The sequence below is a fragment of the Mandrillus leucophaeus genome, unplaced genomic scaffold (assembly GCF_000951045.1).
Source record: "Mandrillus leucophaeus isolate KB7577 unplaced genomic scaffold, Mleu.le_1.0 Scaffold153, whole genome shotgun sequence".
Lineage (NCBI taxonomy): Eukaryota > Metazoa > Chordata > Mammalia > Primates > Cercopithecidae > Mandrillus > Mandrillus leucophaeus.
In genome coordinates, this window is record NW_012101510.1 from 461,571 (window position 1) to 479,767 (window position 18,197).

General features: G+C 37.2%; 1 protein-coding gene across 1 annotated transcript in view; it reads left to right on the forward strand.

Moving 5' to 3' along the window:
* The window catches only part of NCOR1 (nuclear receptor corepressor 1), a 195,160-nt gene that overhangs the window by 71,556 nt on the left and 105,407 nt on the right, over positions 1 to 18,197 (forward strand). Inside the window, exons 6-13 of the mRNA XM_011975291.1 lie at positions 158 to 214; positions 1,559 to 1,611; positions 4,049 to 4,115; positions 6,997 to 7,169; positions 8,223 to 8,313; positions 13,344 to 13,522; positions 14,315 to 14,369; positions 15,115 to 15,216. Coding sequence (XP_011830681.1) covers positions 158 to 214; positions 1,559 to 1,611; positions 4,049 to 4,115; positions 6,997 to 7,169; positions 8,223 to 8,313; positions 13,344 to 13,522; positions 14,315 to 14,369; positions 15,115 to 15,216 — 777 coding nt within the window. The remainder of the gene's footprint in view (positions 1 to 157; positions 215 to 1,558; positions 1,612 to 4,048; positions 4,116 to 6,996; positions 7,170 to 8,222; positions 8,314 to 13,343; positions 13,523 to 14,314; positions 14,370 to 15,114; positions 15,217 to 18,197) is intronic.

Genomic DNA, 18,197 nt, shown 5'->3' on the forward strand with positions numbered 1-18,197 from the left:
TGGAACACATTTCAGCCTATCATATAGAAGAAGGATATTTGGAAATAAGGATAAGTTCATCTATAGATTAGTCTTAGATAAATATTTTTAAATAATGATTTTGCACTTAGATAATGTAATTTTTAATTATATGATACAACAATGTCTTTATCTCTAGAAAAAAGCAGAAGAAGCTCATAAAATTTTTGAAGGTCTTGGCCCAAAAGTTGAACTGGTAAGTAAGAAATTACTTTTTTCATTTGCAGTGATTTTTTTTTTTTTTTTTTTTTTTGGTAGTTTTTCTTGGGATAAGATGGAATATGATCCGTTTATTTTGGGATAAGAGAGATGTAGCTGAGCAGAGTTTGAGATGAAGTTTAAAGTAATGATGAGTGAACTTGGTTACCTTTGCAGACCTTTGCAGAAGCATCATCCTGGGCTTGTTTTTGCTTGAGCAGCTATTTAATCCTTCCAGGTAGAATGAGAATTAAGAACAGAATTAGAAAACTCTTTGAATGTTACTGTTAAAATAGTGACAATGGTTAATACTCCTGAGTATTAGGGAATATTAATACTTTGAAATTAAAAATGTGCATAAATATACTTATTATGGGAAACAATGGATTTATAAACTGTATTGTGGGAGTGACAGGAGATGGGATTAACAGTTATTCAGGGAATCTAAAAGTTAGGAGGTTTTGCCACAATGAGGTACCATCTCATACTAGTTAGAATGGCAATCATTAAAAAGTCAGGAAACAACTGGTGCTGGAGAGGATGTGGACTAATAGGAACACTTTTACACTGTTGGTGGGAGTGTAAACTAGTTCAGCCATTGTGGAAGACAGTGTGGCAATTCCTCGAGGATCTGGAACTAGAAATACCATTTGACCCAGCGATGCCATTACTGGGTATATACCCAAAGGATTATAAATCATGCTACTATAAAGACACATGCACATGTATGTTTGTTGCGGCACTATTCACAATAGCAAAGACTTGGAACCAACCCAGATGTCCATCAATGATAGACTGGATTAAGAAAATGTGGCCCATATACACCATGGAATGCTATGCAGCCATAAAAAAGGATGAGTTCATGTCCTTTGTAGGGACATGGAGGAAGCTGGAAACCATCATTCTGAGCAAACTATCGCAAGGACAGAAAACCAAACACCGTATGTTCTCACTCATAGGTGGGAATTGAACAATGAGAACACTTGGACACAGGGTGGGAAACATCACACACTGGGGCCTGTCGTGGGGTGGGGGATGGGAGAGGGATAGCATTAGGAGAAACACCTAATGTAAATGACAAGTTAATTGGTGCAGCAAACCAACACAGCACATGTATACGTATGTAACAAATCTGCACATTGTGCACGTGTACCCTAGAACTTAAAGTATAATTAAAAAAATAAGTAAATAAAAAAAATAGAAGTTTGGAGGTTTTGGTAGGGCATGTTATTGTGTAGATCCATTAGTACTTTACCTGTGCTTACATTAAAATTATGTTTCTTTGTCTCTTCATAGATATATGTACAACATTTTATATATAAATATTTGATTTCTTTTATAGCCACTCTATAACCAGCCATCAGATACCAAGGTGTACCATGAGAACATCAAGACGTAAGTATTGATCATCTTTGGAGTTCTTCAATTAAAGACCATATATTCTATAAAGAGATCATTTTTGTTATCTGCTGACATTATTATAATATAGTGTAGGTATGTTTTAGATTTGTGTAATTTGCTGTCGTTTTACTATATGTTATCTTCCTCTGGCTTCTTGGGGGTTGGGGTAACAGCTTTGAGTTTCCGAGGCCAAAAAATGAAATAAATTATTGCATAAAACTAGCTGGTTTTATAATCTGCTAGTAAAAAAGGTGGATACTTAACATTGAAATGGCTTACCTTGAGGCTTGAATTTTTTGCCTCCTGTTTTGTCTTTTTTTCAGTGGAGTACCTGCAAGGCGCATGATGAAGTAAGATAATGAAGCTTTTTCATTTAAGACTAGTGATGACACCGTCCCCCACCAAGCCACATCTGCCATTGCAAAGTAGAAGTGCCACGGATCATTTTATCATTATTCAAAATCCTATTCTAGGGAAATCCCTTCCATGACTCTTGCTAATGACGGTATTTGTAGACCCTTCTGCCATTTAATGTCCTGGTGCCTTGGAAGCGCTCAGTCACCTCGTGGGTGAGGAGGCTGCTCCAGAATGTAGTTTGCTTAGCCTTGCTCATCCTAGTACCAGGCCTTTATGGATGCAGATTTTGGAATAAGAAAATAAGTGAAAAGAAAATCTTAATTTCTTGATCTGATTGAAGTAAGAGAGGAAGCTAGATAGGTATCTTTTTTTTTTTTTTTTTTAAATTATACTTTAAGAGAGTTTTAGGTGCTTTATTCTTAGTTTGTGACAAAAATGTGATATTTCTACTTTATATGTTTTATTAAGTATAACCAGAACATTATAATTATTTACTAGTGTGGTTACTAATGAGCACATTGCTATTTTATATATATATATATATATACGTTTTTCTTTTTAAAAATTTCTTAACTGAGAGTGTGTACAATTATTGACTACTTTGCAGAACTGGTGGCAAATATGATTTGCATGGTAGTATGCATGAAAACAATTGAATTTGAATAATTTTAACTTTTGTTAAGTAAGTGGTTCATAATAAAATTTATGTATTTGTGAATTTTTCTGTGAGATGCTATTATGATCTTGAGAACCCTTAGAAGTAAGTTAGTCAAAACTCACATATAATATACCTTGTTTTGGAACTGCTTAGCTGTTTTAACATTTTTAAAGAGTAGAAGAGCAGATAAGATCTAGTTGGCTACTTAATGACTTTTTTTTTTTCCCCCACAAAGCCTCGGTGTTATGTTTGTGGTGTTGTCCTGTTTCTCCTGATACAGTCTGGAGAGCAGCCCTGTCCGATTTATTTCATGTCATCTACATTGCCTATTTAGTGCTCAGCACACTATCCTGAGATGGATTACTGACTGGCTGACTTCATTTAAATTCCTAGGAAACATTTAAGATTGTATTTGTTCATTGTCATTTGCTTTTGAGTAACATATAATTATAATTAGAGCAAATTGAGTATATAGTAATGCTTCCCTGTATGACACCTTTTGAAATATTTCCTCAGCTGCATGCATCTGTATGAGTCATTCAGTAGCTATTCTTTCATCACCGTCATTTGCTTTGTATGAAATAGCAAATGTACATTTTAATAATTCTTTTCATCTCTTGGCTACTTTTTCATATAGCCAGCTCCTGATTGTCCATGCTTATTTGAGTGGAGCCAGTGTCAATGTTAGTCCTGAGTGGCAGATAATCCAAAAAATTACTTCTACTTGCCTTGGCTTTGTATTTGTATTTGAATAATCAGCTTGAAATCCTTTCTGGAAATAGGTGGGGTATAAATATTTATATTTGAACCTGCATGTCATTGTTTTTGAAGGTCACAGTGCTTCCAATTTAAAAAGTGATTAAGATATGTTAGAAATCTTCCTGTTTTGTCACATCGCCCTCCGTTACTTCTTAGAGTGGATTGTGTCATTCTGTGACTGAAGAAAATCTTCTGTTTAAAGCAGAAGTCTCCTATCTCTACATATGTTGGTATACCTTCTCCTCGTAGAAGGGAGGTTAGCACCTGATGTAGGGAGGTAACTGTAAAAACATTTCCTTCTCTTCTCCCTCCCTTCCTCAAAGAGTGAGATGTTTATGTCACCAGAGTTGTTAAGAAGGATAAGTAACTGTCATTTTAATTTGAAAATATTTATCTTATAATTGGATGTGCCAATTGAAAGTTAACCATTTTGTATAAAGTCTTACTGTAGAATGGGAGGAACTTTAGTCAGTTCTAATTTTTGCAAAAATTATGAAGTCTTATTTTGCAGGGTGAAAAAAATTAGGATTAACTTTGTTTACATCATAAATTCTTAAGTGATCTTTGCCTATTTTCCAGTGTCTCTGGAAAAAAAGTGAGTGCATTATTAAATTGTGCTTTTTCTAAATGTCATGCAACCATATTTTTCTCTTCTAGAAACCAGGTGATGAGGAAAAAACTCATTTTATTTTTTAAAAGAAGAAATCATGCAAGAAAACAAAGGGTGAGGTCCTATCCTTGTTAACTGAAATTTGTACAGCTTTCCCATTCATGCTCATTTAGGCATTCACTTTCCTACTATTAATAAGATTGGTCCTTGACTTCATTTGAGGATAAGTGCTGATTTAGAAAGTAATCATATATATATATGACTTAAATCTAATTGTAGTAACATTTTGATACCATAGTTTGTATTTAATATTATCAAATTAATTTAATTGGTCATCTATCTAGCACATTTTCATTTAGTCAAAATAAAATGGTGAGTAGTTTAAAAGAATATGAAAGATACTTTAGTTTCTTAAGCCTCAAACAGTTGTGGGTAAGTTGCAGTCGTGCTGATTAGATATTACTATTCTTTCTTTTATTAGAAATGGGGTCAGCTAGGGTTCAGCTTTTTCAAATTCAAATAGTTTTCCATATTTTGTTATGTGACTTGCAGTCCAAAAGTTTTGTGGTTATATACATGGGAATTAAGTTATAGAAAATATAATGCCAGTAATTTTATTTTCATAATATGTTTATACTAATTTTACAGATAAACTGTTACTACATTTAAACTCAAGTGTCTATTAAATAAATGCTACTCTTTAAATCGACATCAAAAATGAACTTTGTGCCTTAAGTTAATGACCTGACAGTTTAATGAGTTGTAAAGCTCAAGAGTCAGCAGCTTTTATTTGGTGGAAAACATCTAACGTTCTAATTTGCCAGTCTGTTCCTTCATACAACCTTAAATTACTGGTCTTGAATTGTTTTTTTGCCAAGAACATATAAATATCAAGTAAGAAATTCGTTCATGTATTTTTTTTTTCCTTTCCAAGTAATTTTGTTGTAATTCTGGTACTCACTAAATAAGTTCACTGGTGATGCAAACACTATAAGGTTTGTATTTTCACCGATTTGCTTAAATATCACTTGGCTGTGTACTCTGTGCCATATATTATTCTGCAAAGGTGAGCAAGATAGCCATATGGTTTTAGTAGTTAGGGGGAGCCTAACGTGTTGGGAGTCAGACAGGTCAGTCATAGTATTGGATCACACCATGATCATGGACTATGGATGACTGAGGAGGACACCTAAGGCAGATAGGAGTTATGAGGGGAAGTTTCAGGGGAAAACCAATTCTCTGCTAACTTGTATACACAGAGGGAGTGGCTTAAGTGAAGGTCTGGGAGCTGGAGGGAGTGTAGACTGAGCTGGCAGTGTGGTGAGAAATGAGGCTGCTGAGGGAATCCAGAGCCAGGTTGCATACTGTCCTGGAGGTTGCATAATGTTTGGGTTTGCATTTTAAGAATTTGCATTTAGCGGGGCAGGCGCAGTAGCTCATGCCTGTAATCCCAGCACTTTGGGAGGCCAAGGCCGGCGGTCACCTAAGGTTGGGAGTTCAAGACTGGCCTGACCAACATGGAGAAACTCCATCTCTACTAAAAATACAAAATTAGCTGGGTATGGTGGCGCATGCCTGTAACCCCAGCTACTCAGAAGGCTGAGGCAGGAGAATAACTTGAACCCGGGAGGCAGAGGTTGCGGTGAGCTGAGATCGTGCCATTGCACTCCAGCCTGGGCAACAAGAGCGAAACTCCATCTCAAAAAAAAGAAAAAAAAAAAGAATTTGCATTTGGCTACAACATTAAGAATGTATGGGAGCTATTGTTTTGATCTAGGTGAGGGATGGTGTTGGCCTGGATTATGAGGGTACCAGTGGAAATGGAGAAAAGGTGAAGGACACAGAAGACATACAAGAGTAATTGAGAAGTGGGAGTGGGGTGTGGTGTGGAATGTGAGGAAGACAATATTCTCTTCTCCAGTGCCACTTTCTTAAGATGAACATGTTAGCAGTTTTTCACGAACCCTTCCTCACTTTCCTCTATCCATGTGTCATCAGATATGTTGACAGTTCTTTGTCCACAGTGGGCGGTTCGTCTGTCTTTTCTTCTCTATTGAGAAAATGGTATCATAATTCAATTACTTCTCTAGAAGCATTAATTCTCAATTTCATGTAGTTCACTGGATTTCTGTTGTGTTTTTTTTTTTTTTGTCTGTCACCCAGGTTAGAGTGCAGTGGCGTGATCCTGGCTCACTGCAACCTCCGCCTCCCGGGTTCAAGCGATTCTGCTTCCTTAGCCTCCCAAATAGCGGGGACAACAGGTGACCACCACCATGCCTGGCTAATTTTTGTATTTTTAGTAGAGATGGGGTTTCACCATATTGGCCAGGCTGGACTTGAACTCCTGACCTTGTGATCCACCCGCCTCGGCCTCCCAAAGTGCTGGGATTACAAGTGTGAGCCATGTGCCCAGCCTGGATTTCTTTTTTTGATAAAGTACAACCAATCATTTTCTGCCTTTTTCATACTGTCAAAATGTTTATTATATAACGTTATTTATAATAGCAAAAAATGTCAGTCAACCAGAACCTCCAGCAATAGAACCGTTAAAGCATGCGTGTTTTGTTTCGCAGATTGGAATGATGACAACAAAATGTTCATATGGTTGCCTTTGGGTAATTGGTCAGATTGTGAACTATTTACATGTTTGTATTTTAAATTTTCCATTTTTTTGGGACAACAATAACATAATGTTTTAAGCAAAATAAAAGTAACTGGTCAGCTACTACTACTAGTAGGTGTCAAGTAGTTTATAAATATGCATAGCCTTAATGTTAACTAAAATATCCAGCCAACCTGTGCTCTGTGTATTGATCTTAGTAGCAAACAGAGCTACCTTTCCTCTCTCCTCTTTCAGCTTTTCATTCACAATTGAGTCATAAGCCAAATGTACTTCTGACTTAACCTTAAGAAGTAGCATTTATTTTAAAGTATTAGGTTTGTCAGAATCAGAGTTTAGTTTAATTATTATTAATTTGCTACGGATATTTAATAGGAACAAAAAATCTGCCAGCGTTATGATCAGCTCATGGAAGCATGGGAGAAAAAAGTGGACAGAATAGAAAATAATCCTCGGAGGAAAGCTAAGGAAAGCAAAACAAGGGAATACTATGAAAAGCAGTTTCCAGAAATTCGAAAACAAAGAGAACAGCAAGAAAGATTTCAGCGGTAAGTAGTTTGATGTTTAATGACTGTGATATTTTTCCTCAAATATTTATTGTTTCTTGAAACTGATCATGAAGAAAGTTTATAACGAACTTTTATGTTTTGGACACATAGAGGGGAACAACACATACTGGGGCCTATCGGAGGGTAGAGGGTGGAGGATGGAAGGAGGGAGAGGGATCAGGAAAAATAACTAGTGGGTACTAGGTTTAACAGCAGAGTGATGAAATAATCTGTACAATAGATCACCATGACACAGGTTTACCTATATAACAAACTTGCGCATGTACCCACAAACTTAAAAGTTAAAAAGAACTTTTATGTTGAAAAGAAAACTTTATTATCAACCAGTAAACATTGTGTCTTAGTAAATTTAATTTTTTGTATTATCCCGTCGAATCTAAATATGTGATTATTTTGAAATTAATTCTGAAGTTCCTAAAAATATTACATCCTTTGGAAATGATAGTGAACAAGAACAGACCTAAATATCCTTTAGTCCTTTGTTACCAACATATTCGAAGTATATTCAGTTGATGGCCAATTAAATTCTTTGATAGATTCTGATTTGTTTTACTTTTAGCGAACAGGTATTTTACAAAGATTTTAAAACCATTAGTTTTCTTTTTTATTGTTTCGTGTAAGAGTCATGTATGGAAGCCCCTTAACTCACAATTAAATCTTTGTGAGGGATGTTGGTTGAGTTTTTTCTCTCCTTTTAAAAATGTTTCATGTGTTTTTCTAAGTCTACTACAGGACATACAAAGACTGCCATTTGAAATGGAAATGGCATCAGTAACTGTGATTTTCTAGAAGTTTTCCCTAACTAGTTCTGCCATTTGAACTTGAACATGTAACCTTCAAATCTCAATCGTAACATTTAAATTGTTGTTAATAGGTGACACAAGCATTACTTAAAAGTATATATTCAATAGTATTTTACATTTCTTCTCTTTGTTAAAAAGTTCCATTCAGAAAAGTAATCTATAATTTAATTGATATGTCTTCTTTATATAAGGCCTTTAAATATATTTTTAATTTCTCCCTCATGTTTAGAGTTGGGCAGAGGGGAGCTGGTCTTTCAGCCACCATTGCTAGGAGTGAGCATGAGATTTCTGAAATTATTGATGGGCTCTCTGAGCAGGAGGTAAGAAAATTTAATTCAAGTTAATTCGTTAATTATTAAAGCATTTTAGCTCTGTAGACTAGGAGCTAAGGGTTTATTTGTATGTAAATGTGGGAACTTTATTTAGTGCTAAAGTTTAGACTGTGTCAAAGATTTGAGGTGTCTATTAAAGGGTTTTTAAATGAGGCATTCACACGATCATACTGGAATTTTACAAAGATGGCTTTGGCAGCAAGGAGACCTGGAGAGAAGTGAGGAGGCTGTTAGGATAAAACTAAGGTTCTGAGTCAGGGCAACAGTTGTAGGGATGTATAGGAGAGTGTAATAGAAAGGTAGAATGGACAGGCCAAGATGGATGGGATGTGGGAGATGAGAAAGAGGAAGAATAGAATGTGACTCCCTGATTTCTAGGTTAGGGGACTAAGCTGGTGGTGCCTTTTCCTAAAGTGGCAAAGGAGCATGTATTTTACAAATGGCAGTATATTCTTCAAAGGGTGTTGTCCAGCAGGTGAACCTGGGATATAGTTGAACTGGGGATGGTTAGATATCAGAGTCATCTGTATGCAGGTGATATAGTCCCAGACAAGTATGGTAACATGAAGTGAAAGGGACCAGTGAATGAGAATGTAGAGATTAAGTTTATATATGGAAGAGATTCATCTGTGAACAAGAATGCTTCATCTATGAAACAAAAATTTCACTAATTTTTAAGGTGAAGATATTCTTTTGTAGCAAGTGGCATTACTTTGTTTTTCAAGCATTTCCTTTGCCTGTATAAAGAGCAGAATTAATAAAATTATAACACAGGTAGTAGAGACCAAGGTATACGTTTGACAAATATATCTTCAGACCCAAAAGCACTATTTCCTCCTTTGTGAAGCTTCCCCACTCACTTTCCCAAAACAGAACTCAATGTCTAGTTAGTATCAGTTTACGTTTATTTCTATTGTGTTTCTGTTCAGTAAATATTTATGATCAGCTAAAGTGTTGTCTTCATGAGTGCAGTTATTATAAACCTTTGGGTCAGGCTGTCTTTGAGTTCCTGGTGCCTAATGTTTAATTGGATATTAATAAAAATAAATGCAGAATAAGAATAAATTTCCATTTCTAACATTGAGTCTTCTTAGCCGTGTTCAGACTCTCAAGATTGTTCCAAAAGCCATCTAGTATTGACTGAGTTTTGCTAGTTTTGATTTTATTATATGGCTTTTCTTTTTTTTTTTTTTCTTTTTTATTATACTTTAAGTTCTAGGGTACATGTGCACAATGTGCAGGTTTGTTACTATATGGCTTTTCTTAAACCTCATCTCAAAATTCTGAGAGTCTTGTTTATTTGAAGTAGTGGCCTTAAGTAATGATCAAAGATATTTTTTACAATGCTTTATACTTCAATAAATGTTAAGTGTAAATAAATATATTTTTTGAAGACTTAAATATACAGTTAATACTCGATTTGCAAAATTAAGTGGAGTAAAGTGGATTTAATCTAAAATGTTAAATAATTTAGAAATAATTTAGATAAGTCAAATTCCTGTTTATATACTGCTTAGCACATTTAGAAGTAAAAAGCAGTGTCATGAATTCCTCTGCTCTACCCTTTACTACTACTTAACCTAGCCAGTTTTTTTTCTCCTCTTTCTATGGATATTGTTGGTTTAGGTTGTGGTGGACTAACTATATCTGGTTTTTTGAGGAGGGGGAGTTTGAGGGGTAGTTACTACTTAAAATTGCCAATTGTGATAAGCACCTCATATGTATTATTTAAACTATGAAAATTCTGTGAAGTGGAGGCTATAATTTTTTTTTTTTTTTTTGAAACGGAGTCTTGCTCTGTTGCCCGGGCTGGAATGCAATGGCTGGATCTCAGCTCACCGCAAGCTCCGCCTCCCGGGTTTACGCCATTCTCCTGCCTCAGCCTCCTAAGTGACTGGGACTACAGGCACCCGCCACTACGCCCGGCTAATTTTTTGTATTTTTTAGTAGAGACAGGGTTTCACCGTGTTAGCCAGGTTGGTCTCGATCTCCTGACCTTGTGATCCGCCCGTCTCGGCCTCCCAAAGTGCTGGGATTACAGGCTTGAGCCACCGCGCCCGGCCAGTGGAGGCTATAATTAATGGCTGTTTTGCAAGTTAGGAAACTAAAGCCCAGCTGCAAGTTAAATAATTTGCCCAAGGTCACAAATTAATAAATAGTGGAGCCAGACACTCAACCTAGGCAGTCTGACTCTGGAACTGTGTGTTCTTTTCCATATCTATATTCAATCAAGTCTATTCTTTCAACAAATATTTATAACCCATTATGTGCCAAACTTTCCTTTAAGCATTGGGAATACAGTGGTGAATTAAACCATCAAGTTGCTTGATCTCATGAAAAATTACTTGCAGTAAGTTTTCCTCTAGGATGAAAAAATAGCCTGTTTGTACAGAGTTTGTCTTTGTGTTGATATATGTTATAGGGTTCTATCAGTATTTGATTATGATACCCTGTTTTGCATTCATAACTAAATAAAAGTATATAGTATGTTCTTATAACTTACTGTGTTTCAGAATTCTAGTTAAACTAGCCCTGGAGGAGGTAGAGAACTATATAAGCTATATCTCAGAGTTCCTTGATCCATATTACTTCTCAGATTGTTCTTACACTGATCAAAATAGACTTTTACAGGTGGTTTTTCTTTCCTTTCTTATTTCTGATATTCTCTTTTCCCAAAGAGAGGATTCCAAGGTGATTTTTGGTGCATTGAAATACATAACCCTTTAGGGGCAATTACAATATTTAGTCACAGAGGTATATCCCACACTCAAGCTTTTCAGTGCATTGTTATGTGATTTCAGGATCTTAGCCATTTCTAGAGACACCTTTGAGTTATCAGTGTTCCAGAGCACACCAGCTTCACTGTGTCCAGATTCCTGGAGATATACTTCTTTTGGAATACATTGATGATGTTATCCTTGCTAAATTTTATCTCAAGCCCTAAATACATATTGCACATAATATTGCATAATATCAGGACAAGTGGATTTTTCTTTTTGCTCCTCTCCTCTCCTCTTTTTTCCTCCTCTTCTTCCTCTTTCTCTTTCTCTGTTTTTTTTTTTTTGAGATAGGAGATAGGGTCTTACTCTGTCACCCAGGCTGGAGTGCAATGGTGTGACCATGGCTTGCTGCATCCTCCACCTCTTGGGCTCAAGTGATCCTCCCACCTCAGTCTTCTGAATAGCTGGGACTACTGGTACACCACTATGTCCAGCTAACTTTTTGTTTGTTTGTTTGTTTGTTTGAGATAACGTCTTGCTCTGTCAGCCAGACTGGAGTGCAGTGGCATGATCTTGGCTCACTGCATACCTCTGCATCTCAGGTTCAAGTGATTCTACTCCCTCAGCCTCCCAAGTAGCTGGGACTACAAGCGCATGCCAACACACCCAGCTAATTTTTGTATATTTAGTAGAAACAGGGTTTCACCATGTTGGCCAAGCTGGTCTCAAACTCCTGACCTCAGGTGATCCACCTGCCTTGGCCTCCCAAAGGGGTGGGATTACAGGTGTGAGCCACCCCACCCAGCCTCTCACTTAGCTAATTAAAAAAAATTATTTTGTAGAGATGGGGTCTCACTATACTGCCTAGCTTAGTCTTGGACTCCTGGACTCAAGCAGTCCTCCTGCCTTGGCCTCCAAAAGTACTGGGATTACAAGCGTGAACCACTGTGCCCAGCAATTTTTCATTTGTTTTGTAGCAGTATATTCAAGAGCTTTAAAACATAACCACTTAGTCTATATTGCTTTTAAAATTACCTCTAAAGTATATGATTGAAATGACATTGAGCCCTTGGAATATGTAGCCATTATTTTTACAATGATAAGTAAATCTCTGTTAAATTTTGAGACGGAGTCTCGCTCTGTCGCTCAGGCTGGAGTGCAGTGGCCGGATCTCAGCTCACTGCAAGCTCCACCTCCTGGGTTTACACCATTCTCCTGCCTCAGCCTCCCGAGTAGCTGGGACTACAGGCGCCCGCCATCTCACCCGGCTAGTTTTTGGTATTTTTTTAGTAGAGAGGGGGTTTCACCGTGTTAGCCAGGATGGTCTCGATCTCCTGACCTCGTGATCTGCCCGTTCGGCCTCCCAAAGTGCTGGGATTACAGGCTTGAGCCACCGTGCCTGGCCTAAATTTCTTTATTGGCTCTTTGATTCCATGAGGAAACATCTGTAAGCATCTAAAATTAGTTTATGTATTGAGGTAATTTCAATCTAATGTGTAATTTCAATCTAAACACTATATGTTCAAACTGATTGTGAGAGTGTCCCAGGAAATTAGAGACTGTATAAGGACTTGACTATTAGGCAGTATCCACTTTTATGAGGATAATTTTTAGGGAAATACCTTTTTTTATACTTGGGTAAATACTTGTAATTTGGGTAAAAGTTTTTAAATAGAAGTTTGTACTTACAAATTTCCTCAGTTAAACTTTGCGAAAAATAAGTTCTACACATGTAACAACGTTTTAGTTGAAACAAGTTTCATTTCTAAGAATAACAACCTTAAATTTTCAATGGAAGGATGATGTAAAATTAGCAAGAAGCATTTAATAGTAAAGTGAGTGTAATTTAAAATCACTGACTTAAATTTTGATGCCTGTTTTTTTTCTATTTATTCTCTAATATGACGGTAAAAGTTGTTCTCTAAAATGATGTTGAGATTTTTAAAAATGAGACTAATATGATAATTAAATGCTCCGTGAGGAACTTGACATTACTTTTTATCTTCCAGGTCTAAAATTTTATTATGTTAAGTATCAGCTTAGTTTAAGAAAATAATTCTTCTCAAAGGATTAGATTATTTAAAAAGTGATATGGATATTCTCTGCCTCTGTAATTCATACAGTGAATATTTATTAGACATATGAGTAATTATCGTATGTTAGATGCTGTGGTATACACTGCTGTTGTTATTAAACTGCACACATAGTTTTTTAGTGTATATTAAGAGCATTGGTCCATGGCCCTCCTTAAATTTCTAGTTTATGTTTTATTCTAAGTAAGTTGTATTTTTTTTCCAGAATAATGAGAAACAAATGCGGCAGCTCTCTGTGATTCCACCTATGATGTTTGATGCAGAACAAAGACGAGTCAAGTTCATTAACATGAATGGGCTTATGGAGGACCCTATGAAAGTTTATAAAGATAGGCAGTTTATGAATGTTTGGACTGACCATGAAAAGGAGATCTTTAAGGACAAGTAATTTATATTTTAAATTATTCTCTAATAGACGTCTACATAAGTTAGTAAAAAGTATTTGGCATTTACTTGTAAATTGAACTGTTTTCACAAAAACTTGGTCCCATTTTGGCGTTTGAATCAATACTGTGAAAAGTAGAGAATATTGATCTTCCTGTAAGTTTATAGGTGGGAAGAGAGGTAACAGATAAGAACTGGGGTTATGAAGTCATATTAAGAGTGGTTCCCAAACTTGGGTGCTGTCTGAACTTTTGGGGAGCTTTTATAAAGTACAGATTTCTGTGTATTACCATAGACCAATAATTTCCTGGTGTATGGTGCCCAGAAATCTGTGCCCTTTAAAAGTCTCCAGTGATTCTACAGTTGTTCCTCAGATTGGCAGTTAGAAAGCCCTATACATAGTATTTCTTTTCTGTTTTTTTTGAGACGGAGTCTCGCTCTGTCGCTTTAGCTGGAGTCCAGTGTTGTGATCTCGGCTCACTGCAACCTCTGCCTCCTGGGTTCAAGCGATTCTCCTGCCTCAGCTTCCCGAGTAGGTGGGACTACAGGCATGTGCCACCATCCCCGGCTAATTTTTGTATTTTTAGTAGAGATGGGGTTCTGCCATGTTGGTCAGGCTGGTCTTGAACTCCTGACCTCAAGTGATCCACCTGCTTTGGCCTCCCAAAGTGATGGGATTACAGGCGTGAGCCACCACGCCCGGCCTATACATAGTATTTCTTTTCCCAAGTTTTCTTTTTTAGTTGCTGAAATGTTTGTGTGCAAGTGTGTTTTTGTTTTCGTTTCACTCAGGTTTATCCAGCATCCAAAAAACTTTGGACTAATTGCATCGTACTTGGAGAGGAAGGTAAGACATGGTTTGCATTGGGAATGTTTGTAGGTTTGTGATATTTGTTACTTTGAAATTCCTTGTGCTCTAACACACATAAGTAGTTAACTAGAACCGATTTTAAAAAGACTGCGAAGAGTTTCATGTGATTAATATAGTGATAATTATAATTATAACAGAAATCTTAACACAGAACACAGAACTAAATGGTTAATGAAAGATGACCTGATTTTTATTTCCCTAAAAACACATAGATTACAATGCTTTTAGAGCCTCATTAAATTTCTTATTAAAATACGAGTCTTGTGCTCGCTTCAGCAGCACATAATACTAAAATTGGAGCGATGAAGAGATTAGCATGGCCCCTGCACAAGGATGACAAGCAAATTTGTGAATCATTGCATATTTAATATAAAATTGATTTTAATGTTTTTGAACAAAATATTTAAAGACATTTTTAAAATTTACATATATGTAAGCAGAAAGGGAATTTACTTGTTAATAAGAAAATATTTGAATGTTTCTGATAGTTCCTGGCGTCTTTCACATAATTTGGATTAACAACTGTAACTGTCTGTTATAATAGTAGATAATGTAAATAGTTTTAGAGCCTAGATATGCCTTAAAATGCTAGCAAAGTATCTTGTTGTTTTTCTTTAATTTGTACTTTGAGAATACCAGAGATTTTCCTTGAAAGTAATATTTAATTAAAAAAATTTTTATTTCATTGGATCCTCAAAAATAATTGTTTTGTTTCTTACAGAGTGTTCCTGATTGTGTTTTATATTACTATTTAACCAAGAAAAATGAGAATTATAAAGCTCTAGTCAGAAGGAATTATGGGAAACGGAGAGGCAGAAACCAGGTGTGTTTTCTTACTGTATGGAAGATATTTCAGGATTGGAGGAAATAGGCAAGCAAAAAATGTTACAACAGAAGTCCTGCCCTTAGTGTGTAGTTTAAACATTGATGTTTCTGTTAAGTTAATGAGGATGTTGTAATTATTTTGAAGTTTTATATATATATATATTTAATGTATTGTATCTTGTATTTCAAATATATTTTAAGTTTCTAGTGTGATAAAATTAGTTAGAAAAGTTTTATACCTTTCTGTCATCTGAGTCATGCATTTCAGTGTCAGCAATAATCATGTAATTAAATATGAAACCATTAATACTTTTAATACACTGTCTTTAGCCAGTCTGTTTATATGAGGAGGGGTCAGGTAGAGTAAGGGAGAGAGATACAACATGGTACCTTGGTTGGGGATTTTTTACAAATCCTGGAACCTGATTTTGTTTCATATTAACTTCATTTGTGGAGTTTAGATAATTTAATTTCTTTTTTTTTTTTTCTGAAACAGAGTCTTGCTCTATTGCCTAGGTAGGCTGGAATGCAGTGGTGCTATCTTGGCTTACTGCAACCTCTGCCTCCTGGGATCAAGCGATTCTCCTGCCTCAGCCTCCTGAGTAGCTGGGACTACAGGTGCCTGCCACCATGTCTGGCTAATTTTTGTATTTTTGGTAGAGATGGGATTTCACCATGTTGGCCAGGATGGTCTCTATCTCCTGACCTCCGTGATCCACTTGCCTCGGTCTCCCAAGGTGCTGGGTTTACAGACATGAGCCACTGCACCCAGCCTAGATAGTTTAATTTCTAAAAAAGCACTTTTTCTGCCTGGTGTGGTGACTCACGCCTGTAATCCCAGCACTTTGGGAGGTGAGGGCCAGAGCATCACCTGAGCCCAGGAGTTCAAGACCAGCCTAGGCAACATAGCGAGACCCATCCCGTCTTTTACAAAATAATAGAGAAAATTAGCCGGGCGTGATGGCACATGCCTGTAGTCCTAAATACGTGGGAGGCTGAGGTGGGAGGATGGCTTGAGCTTGGAAAGTCAAGGCTGCAGTGAGCCGTGATTGTGCCATTGCACTCCAGCCTGAGTGACAGAGCAAGACCCCTGTCTCCAAAAAATAAAAAAGACACTTTTACTAAAGGTAGTTTTCCACAAGTACAAAACTGAAAAGGTTAGTTTTCATAGTTGTAATTCAGTAATTTCAAAATGATTTTCCCCAAAACAACTGATCAGCAGCTGCCATCGCTCACGGGTGCTTACCAGAGAGGCTGCTGTGCTACTGCCATCATCACAGCTAATATGGAGGCTTTTGCTGTCCACACCCAGATAGATATTACAATAAGGACTTACATGCATGAGCTCCGACACTGCAACTATTCGTTAGCATTATTAAATCTCTTCGGGCGTTCCCACTCAGCCACCCTTTTATTGGGGTGGGGTCTTACTCCCTTTCTTCGTTTGATACCCCCTGGTTACCAGATATAGGTTATTGACCCAGTTCTCAGTATGCACAGCTATAACCTTTTTATGTTTTCTGGGTCATTATTTCCCACAGAACACCGCCACCCCACATGATGTGATTACATGTTCTTTGGAAACAGTATTTCTTATTTTAAAAAGTATAGAATGTTTCATGAGTCAACTGTGTAAAATGCTGCTAGAGGTTGAGTAAGCCAAGGTGCCTTAGACATGGATTTTCAGTGGATTAGTGAGGGGGTAGAAACACGGTTACACAGAGTTGAAGAAGATACAGAAGGTGAGGAAGTGGCATTAGTACAAGTACAACCTTGTTTTTAAAATTTGTGTATAAAGTGGAATAATGAAATGGGTCGACAGGGCTAATGAGGATCAGGGAAGGGAGGGTAAAGGGCATACTTGTACACTGATGGGTGCAGTACCGTAAGACAAAGGATGGATACTTGCCAAGCTTCATAAAGATGTACTGACAGAAAAGGAATAAATTGAGTGTTGACAGTGAGATAGGAAGCACTATTCCATCAGAGAGAAGAATATTGCCAGGGCTTTTTTTCCTTCTTCCTCTAAAGAATGTGGAGTCAAGGTCCTGTAATACTTCCTGCTTCCCCTAAAGAATGTGGAATCAAGGTCCTTTTAGCTAGAGATCATAGGGACCATCTATGTTTTAAACAAGTTTCAGCTGCAATTTTTTTTTTTTTTTTCCGAAACGTAGTCTTGCTCTGTCACCTAGGCTGGAGCACATTGGCGTGATCTCGGCTGTCTGCAAGCTCCGCCTCCCAGGTTCATGCCATTCTCTTGCCTTAGCCTCCTGAGTAGCTGGGACTACCGGCACCTGCCACCACATCCGGCTAATTTTTTGTATTTTTAGTAGAAACAGGATTTCACTGTGTTACCCACGATGGTCTCGATCTCCTGACCTCGTGATCCACCCCCCTCAGCCTGCCAAAGTGCTGGGATTACAGGTGTGAGCCACCATGCCTGGCTTCAACTGCACATTTTTAACAGTTTTTTTCCTAATTACCAAATAGTATTCATGACTTTATTTTTAGAAATTATGTATGTTACTGTTTAACATGTTCAGTCCTACATTAATGTGAGGGGATAAGGTGATACTTATCCAGTGTACCTTAGCCTTTGCCAGATTAGCAGCCAGTTGCCCATGATGATAGAGGAGAGAGCTCTAGGAGGAAGTTCTGTGGGGCAGGGATGTCTGTTATTCTGAAACAGTCGTTTCTGTCCTGAAGTTGTCTGCGACACGGTTTCACTCCTGTCTGTGGCACACTGATCCTTGTTAAGATCCAGCCGTGTCGGTGTTCTCGTCCATACATTCTTGTCGCATGTTTCAAAGTACCTGTCTCAGAATGTATTTGCAGATCTGAGACTTGCCACGTACACCCTCACCTTGACCTGAGCCTTAGGTTGCTTACCTCCAAGTAGGCTCAGTTTTGGGTTGGTCAGCACTTCTAGTAGGGTAGCCCTGCCCTCATTGGCTTTTAAGTTACTATTTTGAAGATTTT